The sequence below is a fragment of the Tympanuchus pallidicinctus genome, unplaced genomic scaffold (assembly GCF_026119805.1).
Source record: "Tympanuchus pallidicinctus isolate F22 unplaced genomic scaffold, pur_lepc_1.0 scaffold10, whole genome shotgun sequence".
Taxonomy (NCBI): Eukaryota; Metazoa; Chordata; class Aves; order Galliformes; family Phasianidae; genus Tympanuchus; species Tympanuchus pallidicinctus.
Genome location: NW_026294619.1, coordinates 10,888,701 through 10,910,735, shown reverse-complemented (window position 1 = coordinate 10,910,735; position 22,035 = coordinate 10,888,701). Strand labels below are relative to the sequence as shown.

At 38.7% G+C, this 22,035-nt stretch overlaps 2 protein-coding genes and 1 long non-coding RNA gene across 6 annotated transcripts in view; 1 reads left to right on the top strand and 2 right to left on the bottom strand.

Moving 5' to 3' along the window:
- Positions 1-4,684, bottom strand: part of ARL13B (ADP ribosylation factor like GTPase 13B) — a 47,017-nt gene extending 42,333 nt beyond the window's left edge. For 2 of the 3 annotated variants that reach the window (XM_052665822.1, XM_052665841.1), the window contains exon 1: positions 3,692-3,814. The gene's annotated coding sequence lies outside the window, so the exon portion shown is untranslated. Of the gene's footprint in view, positions 1-3,691; positions 3,815-4,549 lie in introns of those variants that run through there. The other variant, XM_052665831.1, reaches the window with a different exon arrangement.
- The window catches only part of PROS1 (protein S), a 31,790-nt gene continuing 14,118 nt past the window's right edge, over positions 4,364-22,035 (top strand). The window contains exons 1-8 of one of the 2 annotated variants that reach the window (XM_052665785.1): positions 4,364-4,505; positions 9,101-9,258; positions 10,407-10,431; positions 10,760-10,846; positions 14,193-14,315; positions 14,473-14,595; positions 16,686-16,811; positions 21,660-21,781. In XM_052665785.1, the coding sequence (XP_052521745.1) occupies positions 4,427-4,505; positions 9,101-9,258; positions 10,407-10,431; positions 10,760-10,846; positions 14,193-14,315; positions 14,473-14,595; positions 16,686-16,811; positions 21,660-21,781 (843 nt within the window). In that variant the 5' untranslated portion in view covers positions 4,364-4,426. The remainder of the gene's footprint in view (positions 4,506-9,100; positions 9,259-10,406; positions 10,432-10,759; positions 10,847-14,192; positions 14,316-14,472; positions 14,596-16,685; positions 16,812-21,659; positions 21,782-22,035) is intronic. The other variant, XM_052665793.1, reaches the window with a different exon arrangement.
- Positions 12,162-22,035, bottom strand: part of LOC128072272 (uncharacterized) — a 41,598-nt gene continuing 31,724 nt past the window's right edge. Inside the window, exon 5 of the long non-coding RNA XR_008202187.1 lies at positions 12,162-12,740. This is a non-coding gene — a long non-coding RNA (uncharacterized LOC128072272). The remainder of the gene's footprint in view (positions 12,741-22,035) is intronic.

Genomic DNA, 22,035 nt, shown 5'->3' with positions numbered 1-22,035 from the left:
TAAGACATCAAACGCAAACAAAATGTCATACCCACTACATATATTCATTTACCATCAGTATCTTTTATGCATCAAGGAAACTGGGTTCTCTAGAGGGTACTTTGAGAAATAGGCAACTTAGTATACTACTTTTCATGAAATTAAAGAGTAGAATCAAGTATCTGTCATTATACAATTCCATTTTCTATCCTGCAAGTGTGAGAAAAATAAACAGAACATTCCTTTTGATGCTACTCTGTGGAATAAAATATGGGGAATGACTGCCTGATTGCATGCATGTCTAATAAAAACAGTGTGGCTTACACAAATCATGCAAACACCCAAAGATGCAAAAGCTACTAAAGGCCCTCAGTCACCTCAGCTACAACAGTACTACTACAAATAATAGCAATATAAAAATGTTCATGGAAAGTCCTTCATTGGCAAGCCTAAACAAATGTTAGTACACAGCTTCAAAGTCACTGTGTTCCTCTTGGTGTGCTCTACTGGCTCTGGCTGGGACGACGTGTATTTTCTACATAGTATGGTGCTGAGCTTCGTATTTTTTGCTAAAATGATGCTGATGCTGCAGTTGCTGAACAGTGCTCATGTGGCATCAAGATTTTTCTCTTTCCCACTCTGCCTTGCCATCGGAAGAAGAATAGTTTTAAGCTCAACATATTATAAGTAGGTCACTCCAAAAGTAATGTTTCTTTATTTGCATGGAAATTACAACAGATACAAAGAGCACTGTAACACTGCTTGGAAGAGCTAAATGTCATCTAGAAAGCACTCCTTTTCAACATAGTCACCACCATTAGCTATGCCTCATTGTGCTGACATCCACTGGTTGATGTTCGTAAACTTACAGCAAGCATCAGTGAACATCAGTGGGTACAATGTTCTCTGCGTGGAGGAATTCAGTGGCGCCCCTTTGCTTCATGTGCACTTTTATGTCCAGCGCTATTTTATTAGACTGTCCCTCTGCTGCCACCCATCACACAGCAACAACATGTAACAGAACACTGGCGGGAAGGTTCAACCTCTACTGCCATTCCACCAACATCTACCCCTGACGTTATGGGCCAACACAAAAAAAATAGAAAGCACTATTTTCAGAGCAGCCTTCATCACTGTTATCAGCAGGCTCTTGTGCTGGTCACAGAACTTGCTTACTTTGCTGTAGATCGGAGACTAGAGCTTGCTAGTGGCTGGGAAAGGCAGCATGGGGGTTACTTCTCCCTTGGGAAAAGGCAAATCTATTTGTGGGATAATCTTTGCACAAATACCCAGGTGTGCTTGATTGGTAATATAGGGAAAATTTCCTCAAGGAGATGTAAACCTGGGGGAAAATAACACAGTATTCTAGTTGTGTATTACAAGAACTATCTAAACCAAGCCTTTTGCAAGGGAACCAGGACCGTGCAGCAGCAAATCACTCCGAGCCCATCTTGGCATCCCATAGTCCAACATGTCACTTGTCCTGGACTGGACAGCAACCTTCACAGATAGGGCCCAACTCATCAACTCTTCTCACAGACATTTGCCAAGGGGGAGGGAGGGAAACAGACTGAATAGAGGACTAATGTCTGTGCTACGTCAAAGGGCAGAAGACGGTGATTAATAAAATACCAACCTCTCCTGTAGAGGTTGTCACAGATGTTCTCTACTGGTAACTTGTCTCCATGTCATCAGAAAGCAGTAACACTTTGAATTGCCACAGCAAATTTCCTGAAGCTCATTTCTCAAAGTACCTTTTTTAACCAAATTAATTCCTTCGTTATTTTAAGTGATAACTAAACTCAAACTAAGCCATGCTCAAGAGAAGCTGAAAACTGAGTAACTAAGGATATAACTTTCTAAACTTCTTCCTAATTTAAACTAATCAAAGTGGGGAAAAATTGAGGAGCTATCCCTGACAAACACACATTATCCCTAACAAAGAATGATAGTTTAAATAATTTACACAGGTAGTAACTGTAAACTCCTGACCTTACAAAGCTGTTGCATTCAAGGATGCCTTTGTACGAGTCTGACATCATTTAATATCACAAACAGATCAGATTTCTTCCAGAGCAGACAACAGATATTCTTTAAATATTTACACTGTTATGTATAAGAGCTCCTTAGAATAGCTTCTGCACAAGACTTAGTGTGTAAGGAACAGAGAGGCTCCTTAAGAAGAGAGCAAGATGATTACAAGTATTCCAGATACAAAAACCAGGCTCTGAACAACCATAAAAGCCTCCAAGAAAACACACGCCACGGAATACAGTGTCTAGACCAACAAGCAAGTACCAACAAAGTTAATCTTGAGAACATGGCTACACAAATTCATTTTCAGGACATAGGTGTCACCACTGAACAAATCCTTTCCCACATTATACATGCTGTCCAGCTTTACAGATTCTAACAAAATTGCAGTAAAGACATTGCCCACAGTATTCAACAGACATTGTGTTCTGCCATTTTGCAGATATGGAGAGCTCATTAACAGCACACACATGTTGCTACAGCTGTAACATTTGTTAGTTTGAAGATGATTGCTTCCTCTTTGAGATGGAGCAAAACCAACACGGCCAGAAGCTCAGAAATCAATAAAACTGTATAGTTAAGCTATAACAATTAGGTAGCAAGCAGGCATAAGTATCAGGGACAAAAGCTGTGAAAGATTCAACTTTTAGGTAAGAGAACATAAAGAGTTAGCACGGAAACTAAGAAAACCATGATAAAAAACTGCATTAATCCTTGTAATTCTATATTAAGATCAAGAGCTACTTAGCAGCCCATATGTAATGTGATCCAAAATACCAAGTACCAGCAAGTACAAAACTCAGAGGAATCTGTTAATCAGATGATTTTATTTCCACATCAAAGTATCTTTTAGATACTTCACTGTCAAGAGTTTTCATGCAGCATTCTGCCCTTGCTAGAGAATTTTTCACTGTAATATCAATCCTTTATCTTCCTTAAAGAGTAATTAAGCAAAGCATTTAGAGCTTACCCTTCTCAGCAAGTTTAACTGTTTCCTGCTACGCTGCTTCTTAGAATTGTTTGAGTTAGAAGGGATCCTAAAAAGCCATCTAGTCCAACCCCGCTGCAGTGAACAGGGACACCTACAGCTCCTTCATGTTGCTCAGAGCCTGGTCCAGGCTCCCCTGAATGTCTCCAAGGATGGGGCACCCACTACCCCTCTGGGCAACCTGCTTCATAACAACCCTTACCATAAAAAAACTTCTTTCTTAAATTCAAAATAAGTTTCTCTTCTTTTAGTCTAAAACTACTCCCCCTCGTCCTATCACTGCAGACCCTGCTAAAGCGCGCTCTCTCGTTTCTCATAATCCCTCTTCAGACACTGAAAGACTGCTGTCAGGTCTCCTTGTCCGACTTGTTTGAATTTTATCAATAAAAACAAAGAGCTCTACTTGAGTTGCATTATGTTTTGAACAGCCAGCCAAGCAACTGAACAGTGACGGAGACATGCTTCACGCAAGCCTGAATACCATCATTTCAGCCAAAGCTTCAGCGTAGCCAGCAGGCACACAAAGTACAAGCAGGAACAGCGCTGGGCTTGCTGGTGCCTTTGGATCACGAACGGGACTTTGGGTCACATAACACCTCGCTTGCTCTTAAACAAGAGTTAATGCAGTAATGCATTAAGCTCATACACATCTCAACCGAGTCTCAGAGACCCTCCCGGCCCCACACTTACCAACAATCGTGACACGGCGGTGCGGCCTAGGCGAGCCAGGCGGGACGGTGCGCTGTTGCGGGGGCGGCTGCAGTCCGCCCCGCCGCGCCGGGGTCACGTGCCCAGCGGCCGCTAACGCCAGGCCGCCTATTGGTGGAAGCCCCCATCGGTAGGGACGCGTAACCAGGCCGGTAACCCCGGGTTACCGTCAACGGGCGGGGATATAGGACAAAATTCTCGCAGACCGAGAAACGCGGAGGAGGGCAGAGCCGCTCGGGGGAGGAGAGACAGGCCGGCGGTCGGCCAATAGGAGCGCGACGCTCCGCACCGCCCGCGGCGGGCCGACCGATCAGCAGCGAAGAGGTGCCGGCGGCTCTCTGCGCCTCGTCGCCCACGCGGGAGGATCCGAAAGCGGCAGGCCGGGTGGCGATGTGCCCTTCTGCGCGGGCGTCTCTCGGCCCGCTCCTGCCTAGAAGAAGCCTCGCCGCCCGGCAGTTCCCGGCGATGCGTCCCGCCGAGCCCGCCCGCTCGCCGCGCTCCCTGAGCCGGGCGCAGACGGCGATCGTCGCCGCGGCGCTGCCCCCGGCGCCCTGCTGACGCTCGGGCCGGGCACGGTCGTCGGCCTCGGCCCATCCTCCCCCCCCCCCCCCGCCCCGCCGCCCCTCCCTCTCGCTCCCAGAGGCTCGCCCGGCCCCGCCGCCCCGCAGAGGAGCCGTCGCGCAGTCCCGGCGCCGCGCCCGCTCCCCGCCGGCAGCGATGAGGCCGCAGGGCGGGCGGTGCGTGCCGCTACTCGCCGGCCTGGCGGTGGCCATCGCTCTGGCGGAGGCCGCGACCTGTGAGTGGGGCGGGGGGCGCGCGGGCGGTGGGGAGAGGGCTGACCCGAGCGACGTGGCCCTCTGGATGGGAGCTGTGCTCTCGGAGTCGCCGTCCACGGATACGGCGAGGGCTGCGGGGCCGCAGGATGGTGACCAGAATCCAGCGCTGGGGCTCAGAGCCTCTCCTCACCTAGCGCTTGGACCTCTTAGATACGGTTGTGTATCTGGGGCAACTAGAATTAGGGCTCAAAGCAAGCGTGCTTCTGACGTGTCTTACTAATGATTAAACGGGCAGAAGAGAAAACTAATGTTTACTAATCAAACTTCTGTCTGAATGGCAGGGATTCAGACTAGGAGGAGAATAGTATAGAGAGATGAAAATTCATTTTAGAAATTAAGTTTGAACTGGCCCTAAAAATAGGCATTTTTTGATATCTCCCTTTCTCATGCTTTTGTAACACTTTCATTGAATGATTTGAGTTGGAAGGGATCCTTAAAGGCCATCTAGCCCAACTTCCCTGCAATTAATCCACAGCTAGATCAGGGTGCTCAGAGCTCCACCCAACCTCACCTTGAGTGTCTCCAAGGATGGGACATCCACCACCTCTTTAGGCAACCTGTTCCAGTGCCTCACCACCATTATTGTGAAACGCTTTTTCCTTATAGCCACTCTAAATCTCCCCTCTTAGTTTGAAACCATTTAGCCTTGCGCCATCACAGCAGACTCTGATAAGGAGTTTGTTCCCTTCTTTGTTATAGCCTCTCTTTGGATACTGAATTTATATACTTTATTTCAAAATATTATTCCAAAAATAATGCTTCCTACTTATTTGTATTAAAATGACAACAAAGAACACAGTAATGCTATTTGACAGAACAAATTCTCAGCTACAAAACACTCTTTTTCAACACAGGCACCACCGTAGCTATACATTTTCACCAGTGATGAACAAGAGCGTGCATGCCCCACTTTTAAACATCCACACCAGTGGAGGTGACCCACTGTCACTTTGCCCACTGCTATAATGCGCCACCTACTACCTGACATCCACTGTTTGGTCTCCCTAAACACTTAGCAAGTGTTGATGAATGCTAGTGGGTGCCATTTTTCCCACAGGGATAAATTCATTGACACACACTTCTGCTTCATACACACTTCCATGTCAGATGTCATTTTGTCAGACTGGACATCTGTTGCTATCTGTTGCACAGCAACAATATAGGATGTAATACTGATGAGAAAGTTCAGCCTCTACTGCTATAGCACCAACATCTGCCTCTGACATCGTGGGCCAGAATAAGATATATCAGAATAAGATAGGAGCAGGCCTCATATATACACTGTTCTTTTTTTACACAAATGGCTAATCTGTAATAACATACAGCAGTGAGCAGTGGTGGACTAATTGCAAGCTTTATAAATGTTCTTGTTGTGCAGCATAAGACAGAACAGACAAACATTAGCAGTTAGTTGACTTTAATTTGTTGGTTGCGTAAAGCTTATGTCACTGATGTGCTTTTCTAAAGACTCTAGGAATTATGGAGCTGACTGCAATACAGCAACTGTACAAATACGGGAATTCCACTATCTAGAGTGTCATCAGTTTTAGTTTTTATTCATTGTGTTGGGTCTGTGAAGTTCCTCTGATAGCAGTAGCAGGCTACAACAGCTTTCCACAACCAGGGTATTCGATAAGCAGCTCTAAGCTGTGCTTAACTAGCCCACTTAAGGCAGGTTTGTGGCTGTCTGTGCACTACAAATTAGCTTTAAGTAACCACTCAATCTTATCCTCTCCTCATTTTTTTCATTTTTTTAACAAGAGTATTGCTTTTAAACATGCATTTGATAACTAGACACTACACTGTGTCTGTGCAGAGTCTGTTGGTTGAAACTGTAGCCTGGATTTCCAAGAGGCTTCAAAGATATTTAAATAAAATACACTGAGTTCCTTAAGGGTTAACTACTGGTTTGGCAGGGTCAGGAGTTCACTGGAGTTTCCTGTAATCAAACTGGAAGCAACAACAGGGAGGATTTTTTTTTTTCCTAATAAAAATCCTGTCATGATCCTTGTAAGGAAAAAACAGTTAAGTGAATACACTACTAAGTCTGTACATGTGAATTATTTTCAATAAGAAATTTACACTAAGACATCTTAATTAAACTTAAAAGCTTAGAGAAGTACAAATGAAGGCTGAACTACTTATTGTAAAATAATATGCCAATTTCCACTACCCCACTGTATTCAAAGCAGGTAGTTTTATATCTGGGGTCATGTTCTCCAAAGCACTGTATTTGTAATTTTATTGCACATTATTTATTGAAAACGTGTGTTGAAATGAGAATGATGGTCGAAACAAGAACATTTAAAGTCAGCAATGAATTAGGCCTCATCTTCACCACAGAGCCTCTGCCCCAGAGCTGTGTCAGCAAGCTTACACTGGTGCTAACAATAAACAAAATTGGCAAGAGTTTTTCTGCTTGCACACTTACTTAGTTTTTCATGGTAGCATGTACCAATGAAAGCTCTTTTCTATCAGCATAATCACACGTAGCAGAGCTTTGTACTGAAGTCCTGGCCTCATTACTGTTGTGGATCAGTCTCCACCTTACAGAGATCTTTCCAGTCTCCAATAAGACTAACTCATAGATAATGTATGTAAGAAGAAATGAATCCTCCAAAACCAGGCTGATGCCTACTCAAATACTCAGGGCATAAGCCGTCCTCTCCTCCTTGCATTTCTGAGCAACTTGCTAGTTACTTTCTGAGACAAGGATGTGCTTCTGAGCTTTAGAGGTATGCTACAGTAGATCTATCTGCCTTCTCAGAAAGTTTTACCTATTGCCATACTGTATAAACAACAAATACACAGCGGTGTGACTAGGCTGGCATCTACAGTTCATATAACTAGAAAGTTTATCACAGTAGAAAGGGATAATTGAAAATAAATGAAATGTTCACCCATGTCCTAGGCTTGCAAGAAAACTTCGAAGGGAGCAATCTCTAGAAAAAGAACCCTCCCTCTCACAGTCAGCCCTTAAATGAGGTCTGAGAGGTGCAGCCAGGCTCCACCCCTTCCAGTCACCCAGCTGAATTGCCTTCACCTGTGCTCCCTGGGCTGACTCAATGCTTGCCTCAGACAATCAATCAGAGGTTCAGGCTGTGATTTAGCAGTTCCCACATACCATACTGTGAGGATTAGTCTTATCAAATACACCAAAGAAATCAATTTGAGGCTACAGTCTTATTCCATATCAAATACATTTAGGATGCTATAACATAAAGGTTTCATCAGGTTACTGTCCGTGTTGAAGTTCTCCAGAGTGCTTCAGCTGTGTTTGCCATCATTTGATTGAGAGCTTTGTGTTCAGGATGCTATGGTTTTAAGTTAGATCTGTCACTTGAAAATCATTCTGTCTTCAAGTTCTGTGTATCATTAGCTATTCTTCCTAAAAAGCCTTTTAAGTTTTTCCTCTCTTAGTGCTTTGGGAGGCCATTCTCTGACAGTTGACTACAAAAGTGCTCTGTGTTTGAGGTATTATAAACTCATAAACAACACTGAATTGACTATGTCTGTTTAAATTGATCTTCACAGACTAGTGATGAATATTTAAGTACACTGTATCTGGTTTGCACAGTAGGTGCCCTCTGACAGTTATGCTAGTCAGACTTGTGTAAAAGCTTGTGTAAAAGCTGGTAAAAGAAGGGAAGGTGCAGAAGTGCCATGCTGTCTAGTTAGCATCTGTCAGCCATGCTCTTTAACCCTGTGAGCTGGAGTTCTTGCTATTATGCTCATCCATTTTTATCTTAATCACAAGGTATGTCCAAAGATAAAATCAATGAGGCAGTCTAATTTAGTCTTTTTCCCCATAATATTGTGTGCTCTGCAAAGAACACTGGACCAAATGGATATCTTTTTATTGTAATACAATTTCACAACTCATTTCTTTGCCAATTGTCTAAGTGTCAATAAAATAGCAACAATAAGATATGTGAAAATTAGGAATGACTCACAACATGATCAATTTGAAATAAAAAAGTTAAGTAGGATTCTGTTTTACCTGTGTCAAATGTGAATGTAGTTTCAGGTTGTTAGCCTTGATAGTTTTTTGAATGTCATTATCTTTTACTTTGTCATATTCTTTGTGATTCTGAAAAACTAAAATGACTTTGTGTTAATTACATATAACAGGTAGCCTGATTTCTGTAAGACACATTTTTGATCATACATATAGGATCAGAATATTTACTTCTAGGTCAAGGAAATAGGTAATAGAAAAGTCTTGAGAGCATTTTTCCATTAATCAGTCATTTACATACATTTACATATCTCATTTACAACATCATAGCTTAAAAAAAAGACTGAATATAACATTTAAGTTGTGCTTCATACACACAGCATTGCATAAGTTTTTTGTGGTGACTTGGAATTTTTTTGGTCAGAAACAGCTAGGACATGTACCAAGAACAGAATCCCGGAATGTTTGTGCCTAAGTCATAGGAAACAGCCACTTCATGAGTAATCTCTTAATTCAGACTTTTGTAAGGGAATCTCATGTTTATCTCATATTTCAGCAGTTAAAAATAAATAACAGAGATCCTTTGTTTCTACCAAGTTTTATCCCACCAGTATGCCTCTGAGTTCCTGGTGAGGAAACGTCGAGCAAATTCTTTTATGGAAGAAAGTAAGAAGGGAAATTTAGAAAGAGAGTGTGTTGAAGAATTATGCAACAAGGAAGAAGCCAGAGAAATCTTTGAAAATAATCCTGAAACTGTAAGTATGTGAGGAATATCTGTGAGATAAATAGTAGTTCTTTGCAGTGGGATTCTAGAAGTACATTGAATTCACGTTGCAAAGCTTAAAAAAAACCTCTCAAACATTGCAGACCAAGAACTGGGCTGAAAGTCTCCTGCGTATAGAATCAATTAATATTAAACAACATATAAGCAAAGAGAATAGTTGAGTAGATATTATTTTGATTTTAGGTATGGATCACCAGTTTTAGACCACAGTTGTCTGCGAGCATTCCATGTGGGGAAAGCCTGTTAGCTTCAATTAAAATTTTACACAGAGAACGCATGGCAGTGCAACTGTTTTAATGAAGGGATTGAACTATGAGCTTTTTTCCTAGTGGAGATAACTGTTCCTCAGCTCATTCCCACCACACAGTATTTAGCATTAGGAATACTGTAGTCAGCTTCATCCTGTAAAGGGGTCATTATGTACAGAAAATGTGATTAAGATGAATTCTTGTTTTGCAAGCCATATATTAGTTCTACGTTCTGTCTTTGATAACACTGCATATATTTGGAGATACTGTTTGTTGATATTTAAGTAAAAAAAATTAAATTGCTTCAGTAATCAGTTGTTTATTTAAAAAAAAAAAAATCTAGTTTAATAAAGACTTCACTTTATTTGGAATGAAGTTCCTGTAAAATATTCAACCTATTCCATGTTGTTGTGTTTCGGGGGTTTTTGTTTGTGTTTTGTTGTTGTATTTACTTTTTTTATTTCCCTTCTTTATCTGAAGATAAAAAAAGGAAGCTTCTCTGTCTCTAGTAAAAATATTGGGCAAGATCCTCCTATTGTAAGAAAAAAATTTTCAGATTTTCAATTTGACCTCCATTTTATTATCACATCCAATTCACTGTCATTGCCTTCACTTCAAAATTGTCAAATTCAGTGCAGAATCTTAACCTTCTCTCCACTGAGTCCTTTGTTACAAAATTATCTGCTATCTTACCCTAAATAATAGAATACATGCAAAGTTTTATATGTATCATTAAGAATCCAAGTGATTTTCTTTTTTGCTTCTTTTATAGTCATAAGACAAATATATTTTGAACATTTTCAGTGTGTTTTGCTGTAATTCTGTCTACCTTCAGTTTTTCTTACCCTTGGTTTTTCTTTTCTTTGTGCAGGAGTATTTTTACCCCAAGTATTTAAGTAAGTACAAGAAACCTGAGCAACTCTAGTGTGTCATTCACTACCCTTGCTATTTGGATAATGTTAGTTTTGTTATTCTGCTCACAGCACTAAAAGATTTGCATGCTTATTATAATGCATAGTAGCTCTTTGGCAGTTTGATGTGCTTAGATCCCAGCAAAGGCACTAAGAAGGTTGGTCTGTGATCAGCTGTCTTTAATATGCCCAGACAAGTTTTCTAACTTGTTTCAAACTGTGAGAAGAGAGTCTTTGAAGATGCCATGTATAAGCTGTCGTAATTTCAGTCTAAATGAGTGTTTGTATTCTATGTGTGGATTTGCATTTGCAGGCTGCCTTGCCTCCTATCGAGCAGGAGTTTTCAGGGTTACTGCAGTGACTCCAGATTCTCCAGCTGATCTGAGGGCATGTGTCAATGGTAAGTGCTGCTGCTGGATGCTTTACCTACTGCACTCACACTGGAACGCATAAACGTGCATGTCTAGGAAACAGTTGTTCTTGGCAGAAAAATACACAAATCTCTATTTAACTCCAGCAAACAATTATCTGGGAAAAGAAATTGACAAGAAATTTAGGTGAGAGCATTTGCAGAGTAAGTGACTGTTTTTAATTTTTACAAAGCATAGCAGAAAAGAATCAAACTGCAAAGTGGAAGGCAGACTTTCCAGAAGCATAGAAGCGTGTGCTGTGTCAGCTCACCAACATTCCCTAGTATGGCCTCAGTACTCTGCCTTATCTTTAGTAACTGTACTTGACTCAGCCCTTCCAGCAGATCCTGTTTAGTGAATTGAGCAAAGAGGCCACCTGGCAAATTTGCCTTTATACTACTCTTTGGCCCATGGTTACACTGTAGCCCTTGTTGAAGGGTATAATGCCACCAACTGAAAAATTCAAACGTAAGCTGGATCTAGATATTTACTTCAGATATAGGAAGGCCACAAAGTAAAGAGTTTGTGATGCTGCTCCAATGTGTAGTTTTCTATGCCCATACATTCATAATGCCAGTGTGAACTGTATTTTTTCTAGTAAATTCACAGGAAACATCTGTAGCTCATTCCCAACTCGTCAATGTAGAAATATCTCTCTGAATTTATTAAACTTTTACAGCCTAGATGCATCAGAGAAATTTTCTTATTCTTGATCATCTGTCCCTGTTTTTGTCACGGAAAGCAAAAGAAGGTGAGAAAAATCCTTAATAATGACAGTATACATGGTCATGGATGAACATATTTTCCAGATCACGTAGCCAACGTGCCTGCTGTCATAAACTAAAATGTACTCCCATTGATGTCACACTTTCTCACTCATTAGAGGTTCTGGGAGGAAAGAATTCAGCGGAGTTGTGTGAGTGCACAGTGTTTCTGTATTATCCCATGAAACCAACTAGTTAACTTGTTATTGTATTTCTCCATTTGGATTCATAATATTGAAGAAAAACGTGTTACTGCTGTTGGTCAGTCAATGGGAGAAAGGACAAGTTAAGAGAGTTAGCATAACCTTTGCAAGTGGTTCAAAGGCTTGACTATTCAAAGGACTTTATGCAGAGCATTTCTGAAAAGGAAATACTGCTGAGAAAACAGAATAATTAATTCCCATTAAGACTATGACATTTTTAAAAAAAATGTATTTTCATTGACTCATGCATCTTATGATACTGAATTTCATGCATTTTTTCATTTTAAAAGTTTTGTGTTTATTTATTTAATTATCCAAATTGTTTTGATAGTGTCAAAATGAAAAATCCAATTTTCCTAATCAGAAAAAAATTAATTATAACAGTTACTTTAGAACAATATAGTAACTAGTGTGAATCTCAAGATAGGAAATAAAGAATAAAAACAACAATGCAAACAATTTTAAAGTAATTTGAAGTTGCTAAACATCTGTATCACATAGTTGCATACTTAACTGCTTTTGAAAATAAAGGCTTAAAAAACCCCAATGTTTACACTTATCCTGCTCACCGTGGTGCATCTTCTGGATACCAAAGACTTAAAGTGGGAGAGGATAGAGGTACCAGCATGTTTCTTGCCACCTATCTTTTCAATGAAGGCTGAGTACATCCAGTTCAACTTTTTTCTTCCCATTTATTTACTTAATTCATCTTATTCCATCTATGTATATTTTGCACTGACAACATAACCCATCTTCTGTAAGATCAGACTCACTCACATGCCATCATCACTTTCTGCTCAGAAACATTCATACTCAATTTTTTTCTGCAGTTGCACACTTCAAGGGTACCTTCCACATCCGTCATTTATAAAACTCTTTGCTTGTTCCAAACCTGGTTCACACACTTGTTCCTTGAACTACAAAAGCAGAAATTAGCAAGCAAGAGAAAAAAAATGTAGGGAGTTATACAACTTTTTTTTTACCACAGGAAACTGCTGTGACAGTCATGTATCAGCCCCATTCCTTTTATTTCTTCTTTGCAATTTCTTCTGCCAATCTTACCTGAAACTGGAGGTTTCCTTTGGTCCACGACATGAGTATTAAGTGCTATAGAGTAGCTATTCTAGAGATGTTGTATGGTTTTGGACCTTGTCTGGCCTCTGAGGTTTGGGATTTGCTTGCAGCAGAATTTAAATATTAAGTAAATTTAATTGACAAATATACTAACAGTTTTTTTTAAACTGTCTTACAGAACTTTAAACTTACTCTTTGGTGGGCCTCAACATAAAGAAATTCAGTGAGGTCTCTGGCACAGAATCACAGCAAGTTTCATTCTGCAAGATTACTTGCCTTTCCAGCCACTTTTTTTTTTTTTTTTTTCAATCTGAGCATCCCAAAATCCTGTCTTCATTCTACCTGTTCTTTTATAATATCCTTTTTCATATTTATTTTCTTTTTAGAAAACATGAAATAACATCCTAAAATATGTACAAAAACATATTTTTTAAGAAGAAACAGTGTATTTGTGACTTCTGTGGGTTTAGTGATAAATAATCCATAAGAGTACTGACAGACTTAAGAGAAATAAATATAAGGACACTTTACATATTATGCTGATAAAAATTAAGAAAATCATGGAAAAAAATTTGAAGCATTTATGTATTTTGGGCATAGCAAAAAGACAGTGAGCCTTGTGTTCTCTGTCCCAACTATGTATTTTGAGCCTTGCCTCTTGCAGTCTTGCCAGCATACATAAAGAATCTTCAGTTGATTTTTCCAATCTATTTTTTTTTTTCCATTGAAGTTAATATTTGTGACAGGTGACAGTATTAAACCTTATGTATCCAGTCTACATACAAGGCTTGGGCAGCCGAAACAAACTCTATGAACACATAGCTATAAGTCTCTCTATGAACACAATGCAGTTTCTTGAACAGAGAAACTGAGCCCTTGAATTTTATTCTGGGGTACTTGTTGAAAATTAGGAATTTCTACAGAAATTTGTGTCAATGTAATGAGACAGAGCATTGTTCTTTAAAGGGTTAAATATGTCACTAATACTTAAAAAAATAGTGTCAAGACTTTGGTCACAATCCGCAAGGATTATTGTGTTTTAGTGAATCACTTGTTTTCTAGTTGTTTTCTGTCTGATGAAGAATACTGGTGGCTTTAGATTTTTATCACTTGCAGATTCTGGCTGACAGAATTAATAACAAGAGTTTTGTGTCAATATCTGATCTTATTCATCAAGCCTCTCCCTATTTTATGAAAGGTAAAAGGTAGCTGTGGAAGACGAAAGGAAAGATTAGGCTGATCCTTGAGAGAAATATCCTCAAATAACATGTACTTCTAATGTTTTCATCCTGCAGAAATTTCAAACCAGTGTAGCCCTCTGCCATGCCATAGAGATGGATATAAGGATTGCATAGATGGACAAGCCAGATATACATGCATCTGTAAACCAGGATGGCAAGGAGAGAATTGTGAAGAAGGTATAATCTTTAAGTCATTACAATTTTAGTTCTTAGGAATATGGTTATGGTTCTACTAGTGCTGAATAGTATCAGATCTTGAAGTATACCTACATGCACGCTGTTGTCTGTGGTTGCTTTTCCCTGAGCAATGATTTTTATTTTGTTTTCGTTCTAGATATAAATGAATGTGAAGACTTCAATGGAGGTTGTAGCCAACGCTGTTCTAATTTGCCTGGAAGCTACCGTTGTTTATGTGAGGATGGCTACTTCATGCATTCAAATAAACGAGATTGCAGAGGTAGGAAATAGGGCTTAAGGAGAGTGTCACTACATAACAATCCATTGCTTATTATCTATTGACTACAGGGGAAAGAATTTAGCCAAGTAGTTCCATAAATGCTCTAAATCAGCAGAAGCTTGCATTGCCACTGGAAGATGCAGGCCTACTTCAACCAGGCTGCTCATCCTACTTCCTACCTTACACTGCTATAAAAGAACATTCGGACAACTGTTTAGTGAACAAGATCAAGGAAAGAAGATGTTGAACCAACTAAGGTTCAAAGAAAGTTTTAGTCACTAACCAGTTTCATATCTCCTTTAAGCTTGTTGAAACAGAAACCTAAAGTGTTGCAACCAGCTAACATTGTTATCATGCAATTCCTATCTGGCAAACATTGGCTTAGGCTGAGTCACTCCAAATTTGCTGTCTTCTTTTGGGAGTTTGTATGTTCATTAGAGAATAAACTGTTAATGAAACTGAAAATGCTGTACATGAAGAGAAATATTTGTCTTTCACTCACCCAGCATATTTTTTTCCCCATACATGGATAGTGGTTGTCAATTTATTATTGACCATGACCTATGCATTTCATTCCACTCCAGATGAAGTCTATATATTAAAATAATTCTCAAATCTTACTTCAAAAAAAAAAAAAAAAAAAAGCAACCTCATTTCATTTTCATATCACATATTTTATTTCTGAACCACGCCAACCATTTCAGATAATGTTAAATAATTCAAGAGGCCAGACCTAAGGGTTGTCTGCCACTGTTTCTGCTTTTAGTGTAAATATATTTGAGAGTTAGTAATGCATCTGCAAATACCAGAAAAAAAAAAAAAAAAATTCTGTTATATCAAGTAGGGAAGACAGGTAAGCTACTTAGAATCTCTGCAGTTCTTGGAATGATGTTGAAAAAATCTTTTAAAACATGTATTGGAGCTAAAAATATATGAACATGCTTTAACAATTTGTATCAATGACGTAACTGACTCTTTGCAAAGGTTTTATCGTAACACAATGCTTGGCTTAAAAAGAACAAGTTATTTTTAGTTATCTGACACTGGAATCAATGAGTAGCAAAGTAAAATAACCAAGCAACTAAAAGAAAAAAATCTCAAAAAAGATTTCTTACTGAAGATTATTATTAGACTGAGATATTTCTTCTGGAGTTCTACTCTATCTTCAGTAGTGATGTAAGTACCGATCTGGGTGTTGATCATTCAAAGACTGTCAGATTGAAAAATAACTTGAAAACTAATCAGACTACTAGTTAGGTCATTTAAAAACTGGATTTAAGTGTTTAATTACATCCATCTTCAAAATTATACACCAAGGAATTTAAAATGCACAAGATAACTCTCAAAAAGTAGCCTGTATTTTGGACAGCTATGACTTCAAAATGTTCTGAATCCTCCCAGGCAGGTAACAGAATCAGTTCTCCCCAGTGCAGCTACTACAAAACCATGGGGAAAACTAGAAGGATCCTTGCACATGCAGGTGGGAATTAAAATGCTACCAGGGATTGGATATTTTTCTATCTACAAGACATGTAGTTAGATTTATACTATATGTTGTGTCCAGTTGTCACACTGACATTGAAAAATAGGAAACAACACAGAAGATAAACACTGAAATGATTTGAGGGATGAAGAGACAGGGAGCAACTTGAAAATCTGTCAGCATAATTAAAAGAAGATTGTGACGTGTCAGAAATGGATAGGATTATTTCTTGTCTTTCTGGATGTTTTATAAAAGATGGGGTATTATTATGCAGTGTAACTTAGTTTATAGGAAATCCACAGACTATTTCTCTTACTGCATTCTTAGATATGTTTCTCTTTTCCTGTTTTCCACTAGACATGTGAGAAGAGTTTAAAGGTAGACAGGCAGAGAATTCATTTTTCACTGAGAGTATGTAGAAATTGCCTTTCAGGGACCTCTGGAAGTCTTTACTGCTATAGTTATGGACTGCTATAAAAGCACAGAAAACCTAACTAGCAAGAGACAGTTTGCCAGCCTCACCGAGTTCTTACAGTTTTGGACTAAGTTAAGAAAAAATGATATGCAGAAGAGTGACTTATTTTTAATAACTTGTTTGTATTTCTAGATATAAATGAATGTGCATTACATCCAAACATCTGTGGGACAGCTGTCTGTAAGAATACCTTGGGTAAATATGAATGTGAATGTGCAGAAGGCTACACATATAATTCAACTTCCAAGAACTGTGAAGGTAGGACTTCCCTTCCTCCCTCTCCTTCCCTCTCATATTCCCCCATTTCTTTCCATTTTTGAATCTACTGCTATACAAATCCCAGTATCTCTTATATGATATATTGATTACTCTGGAGTTATTCACTTGTTTGTTCTTTCAGGGGTCCAAGCTATACTGCAGGCATTGTGCACAATTTCAATGACTTGCTCTGGAATCTTAGGGTATCCAGCATATTCTTGTGCGTTCTCCTGTAATGCCAGATGATTTTGTCAGCTCATGAGACATTACATGTCCCACTGTAAAAAGGACTTTCTGTCCAAGCTCTCAAACCAAGTAACAGGTTTCTTCTGGATAACTTGGAGCAATGCATTTAGGATCTGGACATTACTAGGGTGTCTTGTATCCTGTTTCTAAGCACCATTATAGTTGTGAAGAAGGAATATTTCACATTTGTCAGTTTAATATATGCGTCTAACTTGAGAGAGGTTATAGGAAAAGCAATTAAAAGTACTCATTCGTCAGTTCCTTACCAGTTGAGACAGAAATATTTGAAAGAATAAATAAAAAGAAATGAAAACAAAGCTTAATCTGTTGGTGCCAAAATGCTAAAAAGTTTTTCTTTATCTGTCTAATAGGTTGTTTAGTTTTATTTAGCCCTCCTGGCCAGGGACTGAGTCTCTTTTTATATGTCTTTAAATTTAAATTACATTAAAGAGCTTTTTGCTGGGGTCAGTGAAATTTAACATTAAATTCAACTGTCTAATCCCTCCTTGAGGTCTGTAGTTATGTTGAAAACTAACAGCATAAGAGTGAATTGATCTCCTTTGTAGGCTGGATGTGACAATATGACAGTTGTATAAAATACCCAATATTTAAAATGAAAAATACTTTTCTACGTCCAGAAAAAGAATTGTGGGGGAAAAAAAGGACCTGCATCAAGAGACTCTTCCCTCTTTTCTGAAGTGTAAAGATAGAAGAAAGAAACACAAGACAAATTTCAGTAACAATTACAATAAAGTTGTAATTGTTGATTACTTGTGGTAAAATGTGGTAAAATGGCAAGAAGCCACTCTTCCAAAACCGTCATGAAATAATAACTATTTCAAGCATTGAAAGTATTTGCAAACCTGTTCTACAATGTATTTCACTCTGTTAAAATTTCTGTTCATTACACATATCAGAAATTCAATTTCAGATATAAAAGAAGGATATGAGCTTTTAGAGTTTTACTATGAAGGAAAAATTTCTGCCACATACAAAAAATAACATCAGTGATCAATTTTTATTTCGAATGCTAGCTCTATTTTATTGCTCAAAAGGAAAGAAAAGCAGTTTATTGCTGGTTACGAATCTTTTGCTCCATGCAGCATTCTTGTGACAAAGTTTTTCATTGTGGTAATGATTACATATTCAGACATCTGCTCTTTATCTAGTTACTGTGGGATTAAAACTTAACTGACAGTTTTATGCCCCTTTTTGAGCTACATGCACTGGAGTGAGAACTCATGGTAGTTTATCTAATTGTCACCCCTTTCACTACTCTCTTCAGATATGTGGATTGCATCAAACTGAATTGAAGTGTTATTTGTCTTTTGAATACAGTGATCCCTGAAGGCTGCAAGATGAGAACATAAAAACAGCAAAGATTTACCTCCTGTATGGAACTGCTAACAGTGCTGACAATAAGCTTTTAGACATAGTTATAATGACATAAAATGAGTCACCAAATGTACAGAGATGTAGCCTTCCAAACAGACTAAATGGCATTAGTTTTTTTGCTGTCATGTTGCATGTAGGTGATCAAATCCAATTACACTTGCTAAAAAATAAGGTTTGCATTCATTTATACACACTTATATTGATGATGGCTGTTACCATAATGAGGAAGAGATTTTTTTCCACTAGTTCCTAGGAGAATTTTGCTACAGTTCCTCATTCCCACCTTTTGCAAGACATCTTCAGAGGAAGAAATCTGTACAATCCAGTCTTTTTTCAATAAAAATCATACCATTTTAGATTCCAATTTATATTCTTCTCATGCTGAAACCACATTTTAAAGAACTACCTAATTATTTTGCGTGCCTATCTTCATAGTATTTTACCTTCGCTGAATGGGGAACTTCTCCTAAGGAAGTGAATAAGCCAGTTAATCAAACAGGACAGAGTATTTCTGCATTTCAGATATTAGTTCTCCCTAGCCCCTGTTCTGAAAATCTGAGACAAGGAATAACGCTTTCTCCTTCCCTCATGAATTGTTTAACACATACAAAACCATGCTTATCCACATCCGTGCTCTGGGGAAATTATTATGTTTCTCTAGCAGTATATAGAACAGCTCTCTTCTAGGGCATGGTTTGCAAATCCTTCATGGCTGATTTTAAGTCTCAGCAACTCAGCAAAAGCAACTTATTCAGTCTTCCACTGAAAGCAGCTGTATGAACCCAGGATGCTGCAACAGATCCATGAGTTTGTCTGAGGTGCTTCTGATGACTATTTTATGATCTGGAACTATCATTTGGATGGATCTGTGGGAAGCTCTAATAGCTCAAACAAGCATGCAAAAACGTTGAATACAACTCAGAAGAAGAAAAGGATAATTTTAAAGCGATAAAAAAAACTCCAAAAAACCTAATCCTCTCCTGATTCAGCATTTCTATAACAGGACAATTAACTCTGCATGGAGAGATTCTGCTATTTGGACTGATAAAGGATTCCAGAGCAGCTGATGGGGAAGGTGACTTTCATAACTATGCATGAAGCTTGCTGTCCTCCTGTTCAGATCATACTCTCTGGAGGGAGACCTTACTCATGAGCATTAGGTTCATTTTGGCAATGGAAATTTACATCTCCCCAAGACTATTGCAAGTCTCTGAGTAATTGATTTAAGATAGAAATTCATCTCTCAAACAGTGTGCAATAAGCTTTCATAATATGTTCATAAACTTATGTTTGTCTGCAGGCTCTGGGCCTGAGGAATACATTCAAAATGAACTACTGCTTTCAGAGAATTCAGTACTCTGATTTACTCTATTGCTACTGGCTAGCCAGTGCTCATAGTTTTATGTTTTTGTATTGGCTGTTGTTCACATGCTGGAAGGGGTAAAGAATCTTCCACAGGGAACAGTGCCTCCTAAAGCATCTCTACAGAGTCATGTTTCTCTGGAAGGCCTTGAGAAAAGTTGCTTCTCGGAATCTCTCTACTTGCACTCCTCTCAGGACATGTTGAATTTTGTGTTTCCTTTCATATCTTCACTGCAAAGCAGGATATAGGGGTTTTTTTTTTTTACCTTCTCCATATGCTCAGGCCTAGGCAGATTTCTCACCCTCTTCTGATCCACAAGTGATCATAATAAAATTTGTTTTTCCAAAGCAAGCTGATAGGAAAATATAGATAAAGCATTACTCTTACCTAGTGCATAGTATGTGTAGATTCTGTTTGGAATTTGTCATTGCCTCATTGGTATGTTTGATAAAATTAGAAAAAACAACCAGCAACAGAACCAGTTTGACATTGTAATCAATGGGTTTGTTGTCAGTTTTAAATAGACTTGAGATTGCCAGTCACTGGAAATTATTAGGAAATGACTTTCACAGTAGAACCCCTTTTACCAAGCTGAGCTTGCAATCTATTGGGATAGACAACAGCCATCAAGACCATAAATAGTTTAATGATTTCCAACTGGGAAGGAGTACATATGCCAAACAAAGGAGAAGCGATCTAACTGTAGATGAAGGAGATGGAAGGGTCAACTTTCAGTTCTGCATCAGCAAAATACTTCTTAACAACTGACTAAATTCTGCTGCATGAATAATTTGTGACTATTTTCTCTGAGGCATATGTGGAAATAAGTATGAATAAGGCTCCAAAATAAACTTTTAAGCATTTCAACCCACCCTCATATCTTACTCACGCAGAACGTTTATAGTTTACAATTGCAGGAGTTTGCTTGTTTGTGTATTTGTACATTCAGAGTAACACATTTTAATAGGACAGCTTTCTCAAATCCAAGCAGTGAAAATTCTTAACACTGGCAAATGTTCTCTGAAGACTGCAATTTCAGGCATGATTGCATGGTCACAAGTGAATTTATACAGTCATTATATAAGACTAATTCAAGTTATGACGCTGCAACACAAAAGCATTTGCAAGAAGCTACGTCAGATCAATTCATGGCAACATCCAGTACTATAATTCTGTATTAACAACTTCTTCTATTTACTTATCTGAGATTTTGGATTTGTAAGGCATTTGAAGATATTTGAAGAGAGAAGCAGAAGTCTGCTATGCAACATTTTCTGCAGCTATGTACCTGAGATCAATTAGAACTTGAACAATCCAAAAAGCTGTAGTCATCAACTGTCATCAGCTGAGATTGCTGTATGTCATTTTAACAGATATTTTGCTTTGAAATGATTTTGGTCTTATGTGAATAAAACATGTTCCTTTACCACATAGTTGCCATATATACTTCTAACACTCTAAATTTTGATTATATCCGTAGGAAAAGGAAGAAGTCTGACCCAGAATAGCATTTCTACTGCAACAGTAGTGATTTATTGAGGTCTCCTGTGCTAATGCAACCACCTTGCAATTCAAATTCTTACTGCCTCACAAATCAGACTAAATTTTCCCCAGCTCTGAGTACGAGGACCTTATCATATTGCTAGGTTTTAAACATGCAGCAGGTAATTCTGGATTCAAAATTTTACACAGGGAACATCCGTTAGCATTAATTTAGCTTAGTGGTAGTCACCTGTTGGATTCATTTTATGCTGGAGAACTCGTCTATCATTCCAATAATTTAACATTTGTTTTCAGTCTGTTCAATGAAAAATCTTAAAAACTCTTGCTTCCATCTCTTGTAGATATTGATGAATGCGCTGAAAATACTTGTGCTCAACTTTGTGTAAACTCTCCAGGAAGTTATAGCTGCTATTGCGATGGCAAGAAAGGGTTCAAGCTCTCTAAGGACATGAAGAATTGTGAGGTAAAACTGCACTGCATAAAATTCCATGTGGAAAATCACAAAGTTGGCTATCTGTTGGCGACAGGATGAGTTAGCTTCAAGAAAATAATAATAAGCTATTTGAGAACCAATTCAAAATTGCTGAAAAATTGCTCATGACTTTGAGCTATGGTTTGACTCACAAAGCAGACCCAGTAAAGTGTTTGGATGCCATTCCGTTCATGCATACTCATTTACGCAAACCTTGTCAAGAGAAGCTAGCCTTAGCCAGTCTC